Raw genomic sequence first — 20,536 nt, forward strand, 5'->3', positions numbered from 1 at the left:
GAACCCTGTGTTGGTTTGGGATTTGAATGACCTGCCTAATTAGATTTTAATTTACTCCTTCTCCCTCAAACTGGTGGGATATTTGACACCTCTGTAGACTTCAGGAAAATAAAGCAATGGTATAATGTCACTGCTGTTAGTTTCCATAAGAGCCATTAGTAAAGTTGCTTTACCAATTTAGAGAATCTGAATTTTGGTTGATTTTAGTTGATGAACTGCTGTATTATTGAAAGCCTCAGTGGATGTGGAAGCAGCTATCTGTTTTATCAGGGCTGGTGTCATGTCTCTTCAGGACCCATGTTAATGACTCCTCATTTTCCATGATGCTTCCCTTTTGAACAGGAGCATTAAAGAACAGTTGCAAGTAAAAGCCTAGAAGACTCCATTTGATCACATTTTGCCCTAGGAACAAGTAAAAGTGGAATTTTCCTCAGAAGAAACAAGTCTTTGAATGGGCATTTAAAAAAGAAAACCTAAGCAGCACTGTCTTAAGGGGAAGGTACCCACAGATTCCCAGAGGAACCAAAGGTGAGGGGCATCAAGTGCCAAGTGTTGCCCTCTAGAGCAGGCTTTGAAAAAGCTGAGCTAGAGAACTGCAACTCAGCCAGGAGGGGACCAAGAGCCCTAATAGAACAGTAACACAAACCTGTCAGAGAGGGATAGATAACTCTTGAGGATCTAAGTAAGCTGAGGCACACAGTAGCATGTAGCTATTTACTGTTTCTCTTGCAGTGTAAAGCAAGCAGCAAATCACTTTTTAAAGACAGGCTGACCTTACAGATGGCTATTTGTTCAACTGTCTGGGACACACGATACTTAAACTACAAACTACAAGGCAGAATGGCCACAAGATGGAGATCTGGGAAAGGGCATGTTGACCCTACCAGAGACTTGAAAGGGGTTGTTGGTGAAAGCTTGCAGGGGTGAAAAATTGACATTAAAGCAGGTAGGACACTTTTCAGAAGCAAGACCTCATAACGCAGAATCCATACCTAGGAAGTATGTTGAAGAGGCCAAAACCAGTGACTGAAAATGACCAAGACAGAAGTTAATTTGAAGTACATGCAGGATTTGGATCCAGGAACTTAAGACTGTAACTTGGGTGTTATCTACCTCAAGGGGCACAAATCAGCACTGTTACAGCTGTATTCAGATTTCTACTTCAGACAAGACCAGAATGACTTTATTTCATAATTTAGCAGTCGGATGTCACCTCCATTATTGCCAGAAGTACTCCAGAGAATAACTAGATTATCTATAGGCTTCAAAATATTTAACTGCTTGCAGAAGAAACATTAAAATCAGCTCCTTCTGGAACTGGTTACAGAGCATGATTTGGATTTTGTCACGAACCCCCAAGTTCTGATAGGTTCCTTTTGGCCACTGGGCCTCAGGAATCCCAGGCTTTACACAGGGTGTTGTGTACCTTGTCAGAGCCCCAGAGGGATGAAGCACTTTTCACATGTGTATTGTCCCCAAGGGGGAAAAAAAAAAAAAAAAAAAAGCAAGACTGCAAAACTGCTTGGATGCATCAACAGCTTCCTTCTAGCAACTGCTCAGTGGAGAGCTGTCATTGCAGTGGAACCCAGCTTTGGCAACTTCAGTTTCTACTCTTACCCCCCCGAGTCCTCCTCTATAGCCTGATCTTGTTCGGATTAGTAGTTATCAATCATTAAGTGGGCTGAGAGGGATTCAAATTCAGTTTAGCAGAGAATCAGAACTCACTATTACATTGTAGAAGCAGGAGTTCACCCTGATAGAAATTCTGTTTCAGGAAGTAGCTTCCAACATACCATGATGAAAGAAAGCCACCATTACACCTGATGGTAGTTCTCCATTTTACACCTGAAAACCCCAAGTAGGAATCCACGTAAGAGACCTACCTCCTCACTGAAAGGTGAAGAAAGAGGCAAGAAAACTAATGGAAAGATTAGATAGAAGCAATATAAGAAAGTTCCCAAGCTACCCAGATGCATTAAACTGACCACTGATCCCTAAAACCTGCTGGTTTAATTCAACATATTTAACATGCAGTCCACGCATTCTACTTTCACAGCTCTCCATCCCCTCCAAATCTATCCATTAGCCACTACTCTGAAGGGAAAAATTGTTGCTAATTTGACACTCCTTTCAGTTGCAAAGAGTAAAAATGCAGTGAAAAAGCTAACCCTAAACACCCTAGAACTGTGTTGCCTGTTCTAGACCCATGGGTGGGTCTGTACACCTGAATGCCCATAAATTCACCCCTCAACATGGCATCAAACTGATCAATAAGTTCCCAACTTTGCCAAGACAAGGTTAGGTCCAGTTATACCGGTTACATTCAAGTGAGAAGAGGACAAGTCACGATGTGAAGACACGGTTATGATGTTACAATTGAGCGGTATTTGATTTGAAGAATAGGAGTTTCGCAGGAAACAGATGGTTAATTTTGCCTTAATAGACACTTTCCTTGCTTTTCAGTTTTTTGTAAAAAAAAAAAAAAAAAAAAGTGCCTGTAGGCTACCTTAAAATTCATCTAACTAAAAAAAAACGTGTGTGGGAACTACATATAGAGTAGTGCAACAGCTTTAAGCCTTTGGGGACTATTGTAGTGCAGTGCTATATACAGATTATTTCAGGGTTCAGTTGCAACTGTGCTGAAAAATTAAAACAACAAGAACCATAAACAGGAAGGAATTGGTTTACAAGAACTGCATTGTTTACAGTGATGCTTTGCAACAAAAGTGTCATTACATTTTTGGAAATAAGATTAGCTTAAGTGCCACAAATTGCAATATAAATCAAGCTAACTAGCAGAAGTCGTCAAAATACACTTCCATATTGTTCAGCCTGCCTTTGTTGTGTTTATTCAAGGTCAGGGGAGTTGTAATGACTGGGTTGGCAAAGGTTTAGCTAACTTATTCAGGAAGGTGCCTTAGGCCTGTTTGTTAAAAAGGTAAGAGCTTTCATTATGAAAAAGCCTCCTGCCTTTTTGGTCACCAATTAGCCATAAGAAATATGAAGCAAATGTATGCCAAGTTAGTAATACATGCTTAAGTTGACAGCTAAGAGAAGCATGCAACCTCCTCAGTCATCTTCAAAGATTAAATGCTCCATCAAAAGCAAAGCTGCAGATGGCAGTATGAAAAAGAAAAGGTAGGAATAGTTTATCTGGGATTTCAAGTACAAGGAGCCGAATGAGAACATCAGGTTAGAATTCTGTATAAGAATGGAAAACCTAATTTCTTAAGCAAAGTCTCTTATCCTCCAAAGCCACATCTGTGTATGCTAGAAAGATCCTTTTGCTATTTAACTAACCATGGGCACCAGCACCTGCAACCTTACCTTATCCAGCAACACATTCTGCCATAAGCGGAAGATGCTGAGGTAGCTTCTATCTCTTGCACTGAATGATGTGAAGAAAAACTGCAGGAAAAATAAGACACAAAAAAAGCTTACTTGCAGGAATTTGCTGAAGAAAACCAGAATGTTTCCTCGTACCCCACAGTTGGGTCAGCAATGGCTTATTCCTCTCACTCTTAAACCTGGGCTCATATTTCTCATACTCCCAAAAGCACAATACACACACCACTTTTCATAACTGTTTGAAGCTTACAAGAGCTACCTCTCCAGTATCCACACAGTGTATACACTGTGTATATAGACACATTTGCTCTTTCGGGCAAACTGCAATTGTTTGTACCTTTAGCATAAGGAAAGGCCTCCCCTTCAACTAAATGAGCAGTTTAATCTTTCTCCCACTTCCAAACGGGACATGGAAACAAACTGAAGAGATGCGTATGCCTATTTCTCACAGGCCAGAGCACTTTCCATCCTTTCTCCCCATATTCCTTTTTAACCAGTCTTTTCACATGAGAAAGCAACTAATCATTAAAATAGGATAACAAATTAGATGCATCATTTGCAGTATTAAAAAACCTCTTACTCCAAAGAGTATTTAAGCAGAGAAAGAGAGGCTTATCTTCTTTGATGATGACAATTAGTATTTTAGAAGAAATACAAGAAGAAACAGCCAATTCTGAAGCAGCAGAGATTCACATGGAACAGCTACAGATTCACCCTGGAAACTGTCCTTTTTATCCAGCCAAGAATAATTATTATTTTAAAGTGTTGTCAGAAGAAGAATCATGAAGTAAGTTGTCCATAAGAGCATTCTGCTTCATGCTTTTCATTTTTTTTTTTCCTCTTAACATATGCAAAAAAACTACAGCTCCTAACAAATAGGACTGTGTTTTATGAGTAGTTTTCTCCATGATTCAAAACCCATGGTATCACAGTTCTTTTGTCCTCATCAATTCCTTTTTCCAGGAGAATTTTAAATCCAGTGTTATCACAAAAACACTAAATTCAAGGAAGCATATTCTGAAAGAGAAACCACTGAAAACACATAGACAAAACCCTACAGAAAGACAAAGTCACACCCCCCACACATTAAGATTTCAAGGCACAAATCCAGAATCAGCAGAACAGACTCCCTTACTTTCTGGCCCCGAATCACCACTAGTAAGGGATTCCCTAGTGAAGCTATAGTTCAACTATGAGGCTGATATGTACAGGGACCAAACTACCAAGTCTTTTTTCTAATCCTAACCGCCTTGAAAGGCTTTACATGGAAACATTTACTCACACAAATTAAAAAAAAAACACAGCAAGTGCTCTGCCCTGGAAGTTACCATTTAAAAGAAAAGTGTTTAAATACAGCTTTTTCACCTTCTCTCCTTTTGTTGCTATTTGTATAGCATTTGGAATGAGCCGAGCAGTCTTCTCCTTTGTCATGAAAGTGATATCCTTCAAGGCAATAGAAATCTAAGCAAGAACAGATTTAATAAGACACGTTAAAAATAACTGTCAAGTCTGAAAATCTACAAAGCCATAGAACATGCAAGAAAAAACATCAAACTAACCCAAAGCACTAGGATGAAATACAGCCGAGATCACAAGGGCAACTGCTATCTCCAGCTGCTAGCCTTAATAACAAGTACACAAAACTTGGAACAAGTTACACACACATTAACACAACTTGAGAGTTACTTCCTCCTCTTCATACTAGGACTAGGGAAGCAAACAGTTCATTTACTTACTTCCATTCTTACAGTGTGACATAAGGGCAGAGGGCACGATCCCAACCACACACAAGCCACATCGACCTGGAAGCTAACCGCCCCCCAGTTACGCTAGACAAGCAAGGAATAGATGAGAACACAGACCATCTTGTCTATGCTACTATTGCTCACAGAAGTTTGCAAACTTATATGAAAATGGACTAGATTATCTGCAGATCAGACATTGCAAACAAACCTTCCTATTTGGATGTGTTTGCCTTGCATATTAGTAATTGAAATGTTTCTTTTAAAAAAAAAAAGTGTGGTCTGACTGGCAGCAACATGCCAGGTCTGTTCAGCCAAGCACCCTTCCCTTGAAGATATAGGGATGCCTATTTGAGCAGCATTACCATCACTACAAATAATCATCTTATAACTGTATTCTCCAAGCTTAGATGCTGTACTTCTCTTCAACCTAGAGAAGAGAATATGAGATTGGATCTTGCTGTTTTCCCACGCACGCAGAAGAGCCTCCACTTACTACCTCTGTCCACGTTAACAGAGCCTGCTAAAGAGGTCCCAAAACCTGGCTCTGCTTTGTAGCTCATGAGCTCAGATTGCCTGAAGGTATCACTACGCTATTCTGCCAAGCAAGCGGGAGCAAGTTACTAGGATGTATGCCATTTTGGCTGGAAATAAAGGAATTAGTCTTTCAGTAGCTTAAATATGCAAGACTGACTTCAAAAGGAGATTTCTTCCCTCCTCCCCCCATAACTTAAGCCTACAGTTAAAAAAAAGAAAAACTGTCAATCATCCAATCCCTCTTTGATGAAACTAAGCTTGGTTTTCTGTTAAGTACTTCTATATCTCCTGTCTTGAGTACATATGGGCGACTTCTTGTCTGTCCTGTGTACTTTAGAGCATACAGAGCAGAATTTAAGAGATTAACTTAAGATATGAGTGTTCCGACAACTACAGAACACTTTACCACATCTCTATCAAATCTAGGCCACCTTGCATTTGTTATTCACTGACTCATGCTACTTCTACTGCAAATGCAACAACTGCTTGAAAAAAAAAAAACAAACAAAAAAAAACCCTTTAACTCCTTAGTCTAATTTGACAGGAATAGAGGTCCAGCATGCCATGAACATCTGATTTTATTCATACTGACCAGAAGCTACAGACCATAGTATAGGAATTGTGTCCAAAAAATCATTTGGATTCTCCTTAGCTATCCTTAGATGCTGATAATTCACATGTGAGACTAAACTAAGGTTCAACACTGAAGATCGAGCAAGGCAGCACTATGTACTGTATCACACTCCTGGCCTTACAGAAAGACATATGGTAAGCCTCTTTCTAGAGGAACTTTTCTGGGTATGGAGTTAAGAGGCAAATTGTTACACAAGAATGTAAAAGATCAACTTTAGCATAGGAGGGGAAAGCATAATTCCTAAACTCCTCCTTCCTGTGCTCAGTAACTAAGCAAGCTTACTGTAGTACATAGTAAGACTACAAGACTACTCTTGTTTCATGATGCAACAGACTTGCACTCCCACTCAGAGGTACAGGCTCTTCTTTTCAGCTCAATGTTGCCAGCAGGAGATTGACAGGATAAGAGTCCCTCAACCAAACCTTAAAGCTGGATATTCTAGGATGAAAGAGACATGGAATTTAAGTGAGGATTATAAGAAATCTTACTGTGGTCTCCCATCGGAAAATGTTGCTGTGGAAACAGAGCCAGTTTTCTGAGAGATATAAACGTCCTTGCAGCAAGATATCCTTCTGCAGCGCACAGGCATAATCTATGTATAGAGGGCAAGAACAAGTTTACTCACTTATTGCAGCTCAGTAGACCCAACTATGTTAATTTAGAATGGGATAAGGGTATTAGAGCGTTTAAAAAGACAAAACAAAAAAAGACACACAAAACAGCATTTCCTTCACTCTTCAGAAGGCACACTTGTATTGGGTTGCATCCAGACCACTGTTTTCAGAACACCCTGATGCTTGAATCAGCAGAAGCATCTGCGGGAAGATAGTATTCCACATTCAAAACACTGTGCATTATCTATACTTTCAGGGAAGATGTATTAAGCAAGATCAGGAGTACCTATGAGAAGTATTCACAAGTCAAAGTGCCTAAACAAAACAGAACACATAAATGACATTTTATACTATATCAGATTATACTGTCAACTCCTATGTAACAGCAGCTCATACACTGCAGTAAGTAATCATTTTCTACTAAACAGATCCCATCTAAAACTAATCTCCAAAGTGAGACACAAAAAGCAGCTTGAAACAATCTAATTCTTCAGGCAGGAGATATTTTCAGAAGCTCGCTCTGTCATTTTTGTTATGATATTGCTTCTGGTCGAAACATTCCTACTAGGAAATGATTTCATCTTGAATGCACTTACCCATTATCATATACCTGCTAATTAAGACAAGAGCAGAAGATTTGATTGCACTTTTTTAAAAGTCTTTGAAAGAGCTTACATGATTTAAGGGCATGGAGATTCAAATAAAAGGAGTTTTCAGAAGCACTGAACTGAGCCTATGGACAAAAAAAAAAAAGTCAAAGCTCCCCTTAGCCACAATGCAAAGTTAAGATGGGCCCCATTTAGAAGCCCCAGTCTAAAGGTGGTTATCTTACATATGCAAAATACCCAGAGTGTATCATGAACATCCTGAAAGAACAGATGTATCTAAAACTTAATCAAAGGCTGTGTTTGCACTTTTGAAAATCCTTTTCTTTGTTATTATCTGAGCTGGAATGTTGATTTCCTACACACTAAGAGGATGAATACAGCCCTTCTGAGTTGCAAGAAGTACAAAAGTCCCCAATCATCCTAACTTCATGGTAAATCTGCATCTGTAGAAGCTTTTACTGCGATTAAGAATTTTTGGATTTCCCTTCAGATACTCAAGTGGAAATCAAGTTTCTTGCAATAAATATGAGGCATATATACAAGCCCTTGAAGATGCAGCTGCAAACAGCATTGCATAAAGCTGAAGGAAACCTAAACCAACAAACAATAAGCCTATACTGTAAAAAGTTAGGAAAAGTCAGAGAACAAAATGGCCAGAGATAGGAGAGGGCACATGAAGGGAGTCTGAGGTTAAGGACTTTAAGAAAGCAATACCTGAGAAGCTTGTATTTGACTCCTGGGTTTAGAAGGTTTTTCCACAGGCCTAAAATAGTTGCCTAATATTTATGGACCATCTTACTCTTTCTTCTTCTTGCACATACTAGTCCGACACCTCTACCAGAAGCAACAGCACTAAAAGAAAATACCTTTCCTCTTTTCTTGCAGAGCTAGAACATAAGGATTTCCCTTGGAGCGTAGGGTAAGGGATAAGCAACATGAGCCTCTTACCTACACACACACAGGTGTCAAAGGAAGAGAACAGCATTTCTCTTTTCAAGTTTTCAATTCCAGTAAACTAAGATGTTGCTTTTAAACTACATTTTCAGATAAAGTTAGTGGTGCTCCTTTAAACTCATTTTGAAAGCCTAGATTATTTCTCTTTTATACAAAGATTGCATGAAGTATAATTCCTTTGTTATAATATAGTGCTCATTACTGTGACAGACTTGCTTTTTTTTTTTTTTTTTAAATAGCCAAGTTAAAAGCAGGAGCAGTTACAATTCCATTGATAAAAAGCAGCAAGTAATTGCTTCTCTGAGCATTGTAAAGCTTGTGATAAGTTCCTCTGTATCAAGCAAAGGAACAGCTCTTTGCTTGGTGAACGCAAAGGTCCCTCCAAAGGAATACTGCTTTTATGAGGTAAAAAGTAATTACATAAAGTAATGACTTTACTCCTGATGGAGCAGGTGCTACATTGTTGGGATTAACCCATCAGTAAATCTTCCATCAAATCCTAGGCGGTCTGCTCATTGAGACTATGCTTCACAAAACGTCCACTGCTTTCTAAGTCAACCCTATGCAAGGGGAAACATGAAACTGAAGCTTTGAACTAATATCTTTTTCTTCTGCCTTACTTCTGCACTGAATTCAAGTATTTTAAAAATGCAGAAGGCATCTCAGAGGATAAGATAACTGCTTCCTTCCAAGGCTGGAAAAGGATGCAGGAATTTAACTGCTTCTACATGAGTAAAACCTCCAATTTCTCTCACGTTAACCTAGGAGGAACTCGGGGTGCTGCAAGCACATACTGACAACCTCTCAACATTGGCCTTAAACGTTGCATAAGAGGAGATTAAGAAAAGTCACAGTGCCACCTTTGTATAAAAAACAATGACCATCTCTTGGGCAGTATATTTGTCATACAATACGCAGGCAGTGCAGCCAGGTTTACTTGCAAAGCAGGTAATAAAAAAAGGGGAACAAGGTGCATCACTGTATGAAAGAGGGTAGGGTTAGATACTTCCCATCTTCGGATTTTGCAAGAGAGAAGAACTGAGTCAGAGTTCAAAAGGAGAATTTCAGTGTCAAGAAGTTATGCAGCAGGGCCTGATACTCTCTGGCACTTGTTCCTCTACCTCACATGCTCTCCTCACCACCTCTGCTCTTCCAGCTGAGCTATACTTCTCTCCCTGCAGCCTCACTGGCATCCTGTCATCAGCATATGGATAAGCTAACCTGGCATACTGGGTTATAAGGGGGGGGGGGGGGGGAAAAAAGCTCTCCTCATGTCCTAAGCCAATCCAAAACTGGCAGCATTTGTATGGCACAGCATCAGGTAACATACTTCATCTCAGCATGACTTACTAGCTTGGACAGTAACCACAATGGCATAAACTGATGTAAGGCAGAATGTGTTTGCGTCTATCCGCAATATACCTTGTTGACAAATCCATCACGTACATCCTGCCAATCAACAGCATTAGACATCCAGACAAGATGAAGATTAGCTTGTGTTATTCAATGATCTCCCATGATGAAAGGGGTGTGTAATAGCTTCCAGTTAAGTAATGAGTTTTGTGTCCTTACACCACAACTGGCATTTTCTCTCTGAAGAGATTCTTTTAAGTTACAAGCACCTACTGTTTCACCTTCAGCCTCAGAAACCACATTAACCAAGGCGTTCATGCTAAGAGCTTAAGCTTATCTCCAGGGAGCAAGGCAGATCTCCTGCTAAGCACGGCCCACCTGTTTAACAGGGCCACTAAAGCAGCTTCCCTTACCTTTTTGTCCAAGTACCCAATTATTAAGGCTAGGGAATCACTCCCTCCTCCTGCAACTTCTCCTATAACTAGCTGTCTCTGAAGTAAGAGGGAGGATTCTTTAAACATTCGTAGGACATAAAATGAATGGGAAGCAACAATGCTGCAAGATGCACCGAAATGGTTGTCCATGCTGAAAGGAGCATAATACAAATCAATGCTTTTGGATTTAACTCTGCCTCTTCTCACACTTGCACTTGTCCACGCAAATGATGCTGAGCTTGTGCTCAGTGTACACTCCAAACTGCATCCTGCAGGGTAGCCCTTCTTTCCAGCTTGGGACTGTGACAGCTGTTAGTTGTCATGTCCACCACTGTCAGGAGGGGTTTTGTCACCCACGAAAAAGTAGCACAAGGAAAAGAGCTTGTTATCTTAATAGATCTGACCTCCCCTCCTTATCCAGCTGAACTGGAGGATTCTGTATCTTCTCCTTCACTTGTCAGCCCCCCAAATGATTGGGGGGCACAAAGCAAGCAGTACAAGAGAGGAGTCCAGACCTGACTTCCCCGATACTTGTTCGGAGAAGGGAAGAGAGGAAGGTGGTCTCAGCTATATATATATATATTTTTTTTTAATTATTTTTACATTTTATTTAACCTCAAACAAACAAAAGCCAAACAACCTATACACAGAAAAGATACAACAGCAGTGAGTGTAGTGTGATTTGGAGTTAACAGTCACAAGATAAGTAATTCAGTGTGATTAAATCTTACCTACTACAAGTCTCTCTGAATCTGGCAGATGAGAAAACTGTCTCTTGAATTCCTCACTCCTGTATTTATAAGTGGAACTTGAGAGCTGCAAGAAAAAAGTAAAAGGTTGAGCAAGAGATTTATTTTCAGTCATCAACTGTCTTTAGACTGGACCTGTAATTGTATCTTGATGAACAAAAGCATCAGAAGACTGGAAAAGAATAGGTGATACGTAAGTGTGTTCGTGACTATAACTTTATGCTTCCTTATGTAACAGTATGCCTCCAGTATTTAGGATAGGATGGCCCAAACTCTTCCCTGTAGCAGGCCAGAAGTCAATTATGAGGCATTACAGGTGTATGATGGCAACCTGTTCCACTCACAGGAACAAGATAGCCCCTTGCAGGGTTAAGTTTCTCTTCTAGCACAAGATCAATGAAAAGGCAGCAACACCACAGCACAGGAGGTGACAGAGCGGACCGAGTCATCACAGAGGCCGCTAGCCAGACACAGCCTAGAACACCAGTTTCTAATTGGAGTAACATTTCAGGAACGTTACTGTGCAGTGGATTTTTTCCCACTTGCTATATTTTGACAAGGAGGAATAAAGGCCAAAGTCCCTTCCTGTGAACACAAATAGCAGCACCACTGTCACCTCTTGATTTCTTGACCTGTTCTATGTTTCACCCTATATCTAAAGAAATCACTTTCTAGGGCTCACTTAAGACTAAAAATTGAGTGGTAAACTCACAGCAGAGAAGTATAATCTTGATGTACCTTAGTGGCTCGTTCTTATAAATGCATGCCTCTGCTTCCATTCAAATGGAGAACTTGAGAATTTTCTCCAGGAACTATTCTGCTATAAAAGTCCTATTTTCATTATGCAGTAATAACAACATAATGTTCCTCCTCCCCCTCAAAAAGATGGTGGCTACTTAGTTTAGAGGCCTTCCTAACTAAATGCTGTATAAGTCAACAATTCATCCAGGCCACAGCTAAAATGGAAAGAAGTCACCTTCAAGTGTTCCCAAAAACACAGTATAAATATATTATTAAAACCTCCATTACAGCCTGGATTTTGTTGGGTTTTTCAACAGCCTTTATAAAGATCTTAACAGTCCATGGCTGCTTCTCTGCTTCAGCATCTGTTTTTTTTCCAAAACTTGATACTCACAACACACACATCTTTGCATCATAAAAACAATGGCTATTTAGTTTGGGACGGAAGACAGACAAGAAAGGAGGTAAGAGAACCACTTTTTAAGCATATGGTCTTGCAGCATTTTTACTAAAAGAATCTAGTTTTAACACACTCCTGCAGCACACAAGTTGGTCACTGCCCTGTAAGTATGACTTGCATTTGTTTTCAAAACAATCCCAGAAAAATGCAAGATTTACCTGTGGCTTGAATTTATTTTCAAAAACACTAGTCCCAGTAGCACCACTCAAGGATCCACCTCATCAAGAATCCCACAATTAAGATTTTGCCATTTTTCACAATAGATATTCTTACTTCCCATGGTTCAAGACTTCCCTGGACACTCTCCTCCATACACATACTACCTGTGATGGTCTGTGGTCTACCTACATTTGAGACTCAAGCTCTTTAGCCGCAAGAACAGATAAGTATACTTCAAGGTCAGATATTTAAGCTAATATAGTACATGTGAGGGCCAAGTCTCCCTGACTTAGTTCAGCTTTAAATAGAAGACAAGCTCCTAAATGTTACCTTCTTTCATCCCCAAAACAAAAGTCTCCATGCTTGACCACTGGTTAATGCATACTTGCATTACAGCCCTTAGAATACTGGTAGACAGCAAGAGGCAGGGGTGAGGGATGTGGACAAAAAAGATCCTCCCCCCCACCTTCCGAGGAAAGTAAGCACGAATGTTTCGGGTGCAACGGACAGGGCAAACTGTTAGACACATCCCAGTAGGCATATGCTTCCACAGTTCTATTTCAGCCATTTCTGAGATTATGAAAGTTACATTCTTGGAGAGCATGTGCTCTGTTAAACTAGATGGACTATGGCTTCTTGGCCTTGTCACATTCTACCATGAAACGTATGCTTTCAACTGATCATCTGAAACAGACATCTGAGGACTGCGTCACTTTAAAGACATGAGTTCTTTGCAATTACTCTGGAAAAAGACAGAGGAAGAATTAAAAACTAATTGAGATCTACTGAAGTTTCTGCCTGTGGTTCCAGAGGCTCTGCAGTTTACACAGCCATAGCTTAAGTGATTGAAATTTGAGCTTGTGATGACACAAGAAAAAGGGAAGGCAAAAAAGAAAAAAGGCAAAAGGCAAGCAGCCTGCTTTAAGTTCCAAATAGACAATGTGAACTTTCTTTTGCTATATCTTCAGGTCTGATTTAAGAAGCTACACTTTTAAGGAGAAACATATCCTTTGTCAGAACAGGCTGTATACAAGAGATAAAAGCTGTACAAGAGCTAAGCATTTTTGTTGTTACAAGACAAAAGGACTCGGGAAGGGAAGAACAGGAATACTATATTATCATAGACATTTTTATTAATGCCTGACTCTGCCAGTTCAACAGCTCCAAGAATCAAAACTCAAGAGATCTTAAATTCTACTTAGAACTGAAATTTTGCTGCAGCATAAAACCTGTTATCTCTCTGTAACTTGTCTGAGAATCCCTTGTTGGCATATAGAAGCATTCTTTGTTGAATGAGTGAGAAACAGGCAATAAGAAATCCTTTTACTAACTGTAGATTGTCCACTGAGCTCCTAGGACATTTCTGAGGAGCCTGCTCTGAATTCTTATCTAATCAGCAAGAAAAAGGAGCATATTGAAGTTTAAGCTTATCTTTTCCTTATTTTGCATGAGAACTAGCTTACTTAGATCTGTAATGTTTACAGACTCAGTACGTGGCTTAATCATTAAGAGATCAGTCAATGGACTTAGGAAACAACTTAATCATTAAGAGATCAGTCAATGGACTTAGGAAACAACGGGGAAAGCTTCAACACTGACACTATCAACTCCCTCAAAAATGAAAATAAGACACTTCCATTTCTATGAATATAGTATCTCTCATATCACCATTATCGTATTCAAGCTGTGGCAACATTTCAGACAGGTTGTCACCTTTGAGCTACAGAAGTCTACCACCTAGTATTGAAAGAAAGGCATAAACTCCACACAATACAGCGTAATTTAAGAGATGAAAACACAACTCATTTTGAACACATGCACATTTCCAAGTTTAATTATACATCACCATGCAAATGCTTCGCCTGAGGCTAGTCTAAGCCATTTATGATTAAATATAGCATATCCATAAAGAAAACTACTAAGCCCGGTCAACAACATATTAACATTCTATCTGAGGCCATAAAATACACCAACAGCCTACAAAAAGAAAAACAGTATAAGGAGAAGAGTCCCTTCAGCATCATCCAGAAAGTTTTGGAAGGCAGTTATGTAAGAATCATACTGCTGCAAGATCTGAACCAGGAGGTTGTCCTGCCTTGTTTAGGAAAGCATCAAATTCCAACTACATGGACTCAAGGTTCCAGAAGAAGGCATGCTAACTCTAATAGCATTAAGTTATTTATACAATGAAAGCCTGTTTTAAAAAAAAAAAAACTTTCACATTTACATCTTCAAAGCAATTCAAAGAGGATGCCACAGATAATTAGAGCTGTTTAGTGAAGTGTGGAGAAAAATTACACCACACCTCCTCCCAAGAGCATAGCAGAAAAATGCTAATCATTAGAAAATTATTTGATTGCACATATAACTAAGCATGCAAATAGTCAATCAACCTCGGCAGAACAATGTGCACATTTTAAATTTGCTAATTGCAGTGATAATTTTGCATTTACTTTGTTAGTGTTTTGCCCTTGTTTTGAGACACCACAAAACCACACGCTATCTGACAATTTGCATTCAGTATTTGAGACACACAGGTATAACTGAGAACAGGTAGGATGACCTGATCAAGAGTAGTACAACTCACATGTCACCTCATTTTAAGATTCACACAGACCTCCCACTGAGCATCACAGTCCCATTATCAGTTTCTGTGAAGTGCTTGGGGCCCCAGATTCAAATAAGCCCATAACACAAGCAGCCTGATCTGTTCCTCCCTTATGCTCAGAAGCCTCGTTTAACCATAGAAATATGGCCAACGACACAGACAGAGGAGCAAAGCCATGAATAAGCAAGCAGATCTGTGCTACTCTACCTCTATACCCCAGCAATCCACTTAATGACGAAGATGACCTGTTGGGTCACTCTCCCAAAACAGGAAAGTACGCATCAAGTTCTCCTGTGAAGTTCCTGGACATTGTCTAAAATAAAGTCAGAGGTACTTTAAGGTTAGGATCGAAGTACTTTTGAATCCTGCAGTGGCACATTAGAAATGCCGTAGTCTTTCAAACATATTCTAATGAACAATGAATTGTTCTCGCCTCCTGCCTTCATATTCCTCTAAAATCCTGCTTAGCATCAGGAGGAAAAAAAAAAAAAGCAGCCTCCAGAAGATCAAAACACAGAGAGAAGTTTGATCTTGTACAAAAGGCTGCTCTAGACCACAAGTATTCTTGGAACTTATCTGGGGAGGAAGATACAAAAAACAAACCAACAACCCACTTTCAATGAGCCTAAAGCCTATGAAGAAAGCTAGATTAACAGTCCTGAATGCAGTTCTCATTCAGCAATATAAAGTAAGCAAACCTAAGATTTCACATGCTTCAAAACAGACTTATAACAACAAATCACATGACACACTGAGATGGTGATCTCTCTGCTGAGTGTACCTGTAAAACCACCAAAGTCTGACAATCCCTTTCATGAAAGAAAAGTTGGTTACACCTGCAATTGTTTCTTCAGCCTAGAAAAGCTGATTGTGACTAACCTATAATGCACAAGCAATGGTTATCCTGTGATTTTAACTCCTATATTAAATCCAAAGCTGTGACAATAGTAAGTCTCTTCAGAAAAAAAGAAAAACAAAAAACCCTTTGTCTTGATTTAAGAGTCATCACTGATGGAGAATCCACCCTGACTATGGATAGTTGTTCCAGTAGTCATCTTAAATTTTTTCCGCTATGAACTATCTTCAGGTCGTGAGCAAGCTACCCCATACCTTCTCTCAGAAGGTATCAAGCTCCTCAAGTCTATTCACAAAAAGATTTTTTCAAACTGATTCTCATGGCTCTTTGAATCTCCTCCTATTTTTCACTGTGCTTCTTGAGCTGTGAGCTCCAGGACTAGACATGGCATTGAATGACTCACTACAAACACACGCAGAGCTCACTGCTCCTAATCATTCCCTTCCATAAATCCAATACTTATTTGCTATTAAGGAAAAAAAAAAAAAGTAACAGTGAAAGCTCAAATTCAGGCAACCACAACAAGGATCAAAACCCTGGCTCTCATGAGAGCCAACTCCAGACTTTTTGGCTATCTGCTGGGAAGAATCCCATGGGACTGGGCCCTGGGGGAAGGAGGGAGTCCAGAAGAGCTGCTTTATATTCAAAGATCACCTCCAAGCTCAAGAATGGTCCATCCTGACAAGCAGGAAATTGAACAAAGGCAGAAGAAAACAAGCATGGATGAACAAGGAGCTCCTGACTAAACTCAAAACAAAAAGAAAATGTAGAAGAGGTAGAAGCAGGGACAGGTGACCCAGGAGGAATACAGAGCTACTGTTTAAGCATGCAGGATGGGGTTAGGAAAGCTGAAGACCATCTGGAGTTGAATCTGGTGAGGAATGAAGGACAATAAAAAAGGCTTCTGTAAGTACACAAGCAGCAAAGGGAAGGCTAAGGAAAACATGGACCTGGTGCTAAATGGGGTAGGGGCCTTGGTGACAAAGGACACAAAAGGCAGAGATACTGAATGTCTTCTTCACCTCAGTCTCTACTGCTAAGACTAGCCTTCAGGAATCCCAGGCCCCTGAGACCAGAAGGGAAGTCTGGAGCAAGGAAGACTTATTCTTTTTAAAGGAGGATCAGGTTAGGGAACATTTAAACAAACTGGACACACACAAGTCTATGTGCCCTGACGGGATGCATCAGTGAGTGCTGAGGGAGCTGGCCAATGTCATTGAATGGTCATTCTCTACTACCTTTGAAAGCTCATGGCCATCAGGAGATGTTCCAGAGGACTGGAAGAGAACAAGTGTCACATCTATCTTCAAGAGTGGCAAGAAAAAGGATCTGGGGAAGTAAAGGCCAGTCAGCCTCATCCTGAGCCCTGGGAAGGTGATGGAGCAACTACTCCTGGAGACTATGCAGACATTTGAGGGACAGTAAGGTCATCATCAGGAGTAATCAGCATGGATTCACTACAGGGAAATCATGGTTAACCAACAGGACAGCTTCTATGAAGAAAGGTGGATGAGGGGAGAGCAGTGGATGTTGTTCATCTCTACTTCAGTATGGCTTTTGATGTGGTCTCCCACAACATCCTCAGACAAGTCAATGGAAGCACAGGCTAGATAGGCAGACATGAGACGGACTGAAAACTGGCTGAACTGCGGGGCTCAGAGGGTTGTAATCATTGGCACAAAGTCCAATTGGAGGCCAGTCACTAGAGGTATCCCACATCGTCAATATTGTTTAGCATCTTCATTAATGAACAGGATAACGGGACAGGGTGCACCCTCAGCAAGTTTGCTGATAACACAAAGTGGGGAGGAGTAGCTGATACACTAGATGTCTGCACTGCTGCTCAAAGGGACCTTGAATGGCTGGAGAAATGGACAGAGAGGAACCTCATGGAGTTTAACAAAAGGAAATACAAAATCCTGCGCCAGAGGAGGAATAACCCCTTGTACCAGCACAGGCTGGGGGCCAACTAGCTGGAAAACAGGTTTGCAGAGAAGAATCTGTGGGTCCTCATGGACAATGAGGTGAACATAAGCCAGCGACATGCTCTTGGGCCAAAGAGCAACAGCATCCTGGGCTGCACGATGAAGAACACTGTCAGTAGGTTAAGCAAAGTGATCCCTTCCCTCTACTCAGCACTGGTATGACTGACCAATACAAGTGGTGAGGCCGCATCTGGAGCGCTATGTCAAACTCCGGGTTCCCCATTAGAAGAGAGACATGGACTTAGTAGAGCAAGACCAGCAAGGGGCCACAAAGATGATTAAGGGAGTGGAACATTTCTCATATGATGAGAGGCTGAGAGAGTTGGAACTGTATAGTCTGGAGAAGAGAAGGCTCCGGGAGATCTTAGCAATGTTGATGAACATCTGATAGGAGGGTGTAATGAGGATGAGGCCAGACTCTTCTCAGTGGTGCTCAGTGAGAAGACAAGAAGAAAGGGGCACAAATTAAACACACAGGAAATTCCATCTGACCATCAGAAAACACTGTCTCACGATGAGGGTGGTCAAACACTGGCACAGGTTACCCAGAGAGGTTGTGGATTCTCTGTCCTTGGAGATTGTCCGTTTGGGTCTTGACTGAGTCCTGGGCAACCTGCTCTAGCTGACAATGCTTGAGTAGGGAGGTTGGACCAGATGATCTCCAGAGGTCCCTTCCAACCTCAACTATGCTCTGATTCTGAGTCCTCTTAAGCTTTACTAGCAGTAATTTAACTTGCACAGGGGAAGAACCACTCATAGGACCTCAACAGCAATGCCTGCTTACTTAAGATTAGTTACTATGGTGTACACAGTACACTGTACAAAATCCTTTGGGGCCAGATGGGTACAAAGCATCCTATTTTTCCTTTTTTCAAAAAGGGTGACATTTGAACACACCTGATTATCCCTGCAGTTGTGCTGAATTAGTAGGTCACATGAGGCATGACAACCAATAAAAAAAAAAAAGAAACTGTTGCCAGGAGCAGCTCAGCCACTATATTCCATAGGCACTTGTTTCCACTTCCTTGAGTGTGAGAGAATTTTTGGAAAACAAGCTCATTGCCACAGTAGGACAGGAAAGAGTTTAAGGAGCCAGGACTATTTTACTTACATTCATTTTCCGCTCTTCTTCATTCAGCCTGAACTCTTCTGGAGAGGGGGGCCTCGTAAGCACAGGGCACTCTTCCAGTGGGCCACTGGCAAGCACAGGGCTGTGCATTAGAGTCATTACATCCCCTTCTGTGGCCCAGCCCCCCTCTTATTTGCAGAGGCTGAAGGAGAAACAGATTTTTAACACTTAGTGACTAAGCAGAGAACAGACCACTGGCAGTTTTCTCCTTCAGAGTGAACTGTGTACCAGAGTGGCATCCAGGAAGAATTTTAGTGCAGCTATGTCTCTCCTCCATTAGAAACATGGCATATACAATCCTCAAGGAAGGGCTATTCAAACACAGGACACTGAGCAAATACTCTAGCTACCATATTTTCCTAGGGTTTTGTTGTTTGTTTTGCATGAGACTTCTTATACATGGCTAAGGACAGAGTCCCTAGTACCCCCAAAATGAGTGTTAGTGTTAAACAGTTCCCACAGATGCATGGATAGGCACAGTCAGAAATGTAAGACAGACAGTTAATTACCACTATCTGACACAGGTAGCTTCCAAAAAAAAAAGTCCATGTAGTGAGTAAAACATTTCTCAGAAGAAAATTTTTGTTATGAAGAGCTTCTGAAGTGTTAGCTATCCACTTGCGAAGCATGTGAAAGACATCCAATGCTATGAAACTGACCATAATAGGTATTTATGAAGGAGAAACTGCTACTATTCATTTAAAGGCTGGGTCTAGTACATCAGGAAGACTGCATCACATGTCCCTCAACTTTATTTGTTCATATACTTCTGTCCCACACACAGCACCTCAGCTGTCCAGCCCTGACCAGCACCATTCCAGACCTCAGCCTGATAAAGCCATCACTGACCTGACATGCAATAACACTCTGCTTTTCTAAAAGGTATTTCTGTTGGACTGAAGGGTCTGTATCACAGCTGTTTACCATGTGGTGGGACATCAACTCAGCTGGACAGGAATTCTGCTCAAAGGCCAGATCATCTCCTGCACTTCAACAACCACCTTCTCCTTCCAAGGGCAGGAGAGGTTTCGTACTTGAATTTTGCCTATATAAGTAAAAACACACACATGTTGGAACATGGTTTGGCAAATAGCCTAAGGGGTCCACAACCAAAGCTGTCACAACTAGGATGTTGACAGATGAGAAAATTTAGCATCATATTAGGAACTATGTTGCTAACACTAGGTTATATGATTAGAACAAAACTTTTATTTGTGAAGCGTTTTTAAAATTGGCTTTCTTCCTAAGCAAAAAGGAAGCTCAAAAAGATTTTTAAAGTTCTCCAAAGAAATATCTTCACATCTTTCACCTTCTGAACATTAAGTTGCACAATCACTTTGAAATTTAAGATATTTTATATCCTTCAGGAAAAAAACAGGATAAAAAAACTTAGAAAAAAGTGGGAAGAATTTTATTTCAAAATGCTTCAGTTTAGAACATGTGAGGACCTCTCCCAAGTTCCTTCACAAACCAACTGGAATTGGCTTAGTTTCACAAGCCATCACATTTCAGTGAAATAGGATTCATCTGAAGCAGTTCCAGCCAGGTCTATATTTAACCTCATGGGGCTCTATTCCCCACTCAAAAGGGGTACAATTTAACTATACACACTACCAGATGACACC

At 40.6% G+C, this 20,536-nt stretch overlaps 1 protein-coding gene across 7 annotated transcripts in view; it reads right to left on the bottom strand.

Moving 5' to 3' along the window:
- The window catches only part of GRAMD1C (GRAM domain containing 1C), a 56,927-nt gene that overhangs the window by 24,896 nt on the left and 11,495 nt on the right, over positions 1-20,536 (bottom strand). For 6 of the 7 annotated variants that reach the window (XM_068959205.1, XM_068959213.1, XM_068959240.1 and 3 more), the window contains exons 3-6: positions 10,956-11,040; positions 6,750-6,853; positions 4,714-4,809; positions 3,328-3,408 (exon numbers count right to left, since the gene is read on the bottom strand). In XM_068959205.1, the coding sequence (XP_068815306.1) occupies positions 3,328-3,408; positions 4,714-4,809; positions 6,750-6,853; positions 10,956-11,040 (366 nt within the window). Of the gene's footprint in view, positions 1-3,327; positions 3,409-4,713; positions 4,810-6,749; positions 6,854-10,955; positions 11,041-18,893; positions 18,927-20,536 lie in introns of those variants that run through there. The other variant, XM_009675195.2, reaches the window with a different exon arrangement.

This window comes from Struthio camelus, chromosome 1, assembly GCF_040807025.1.
Source record: "Struthio camelus isolate bStrCam1 chromosome 1, bStrCam1.hap1, whole genome shotgun sequence".
Classification (NCBI taxonomy): Eukaryota; Metazoa; Chordata; class Aves; order Struthioniformes; family Struthionidae; genus Struthio; species Struthio camelus.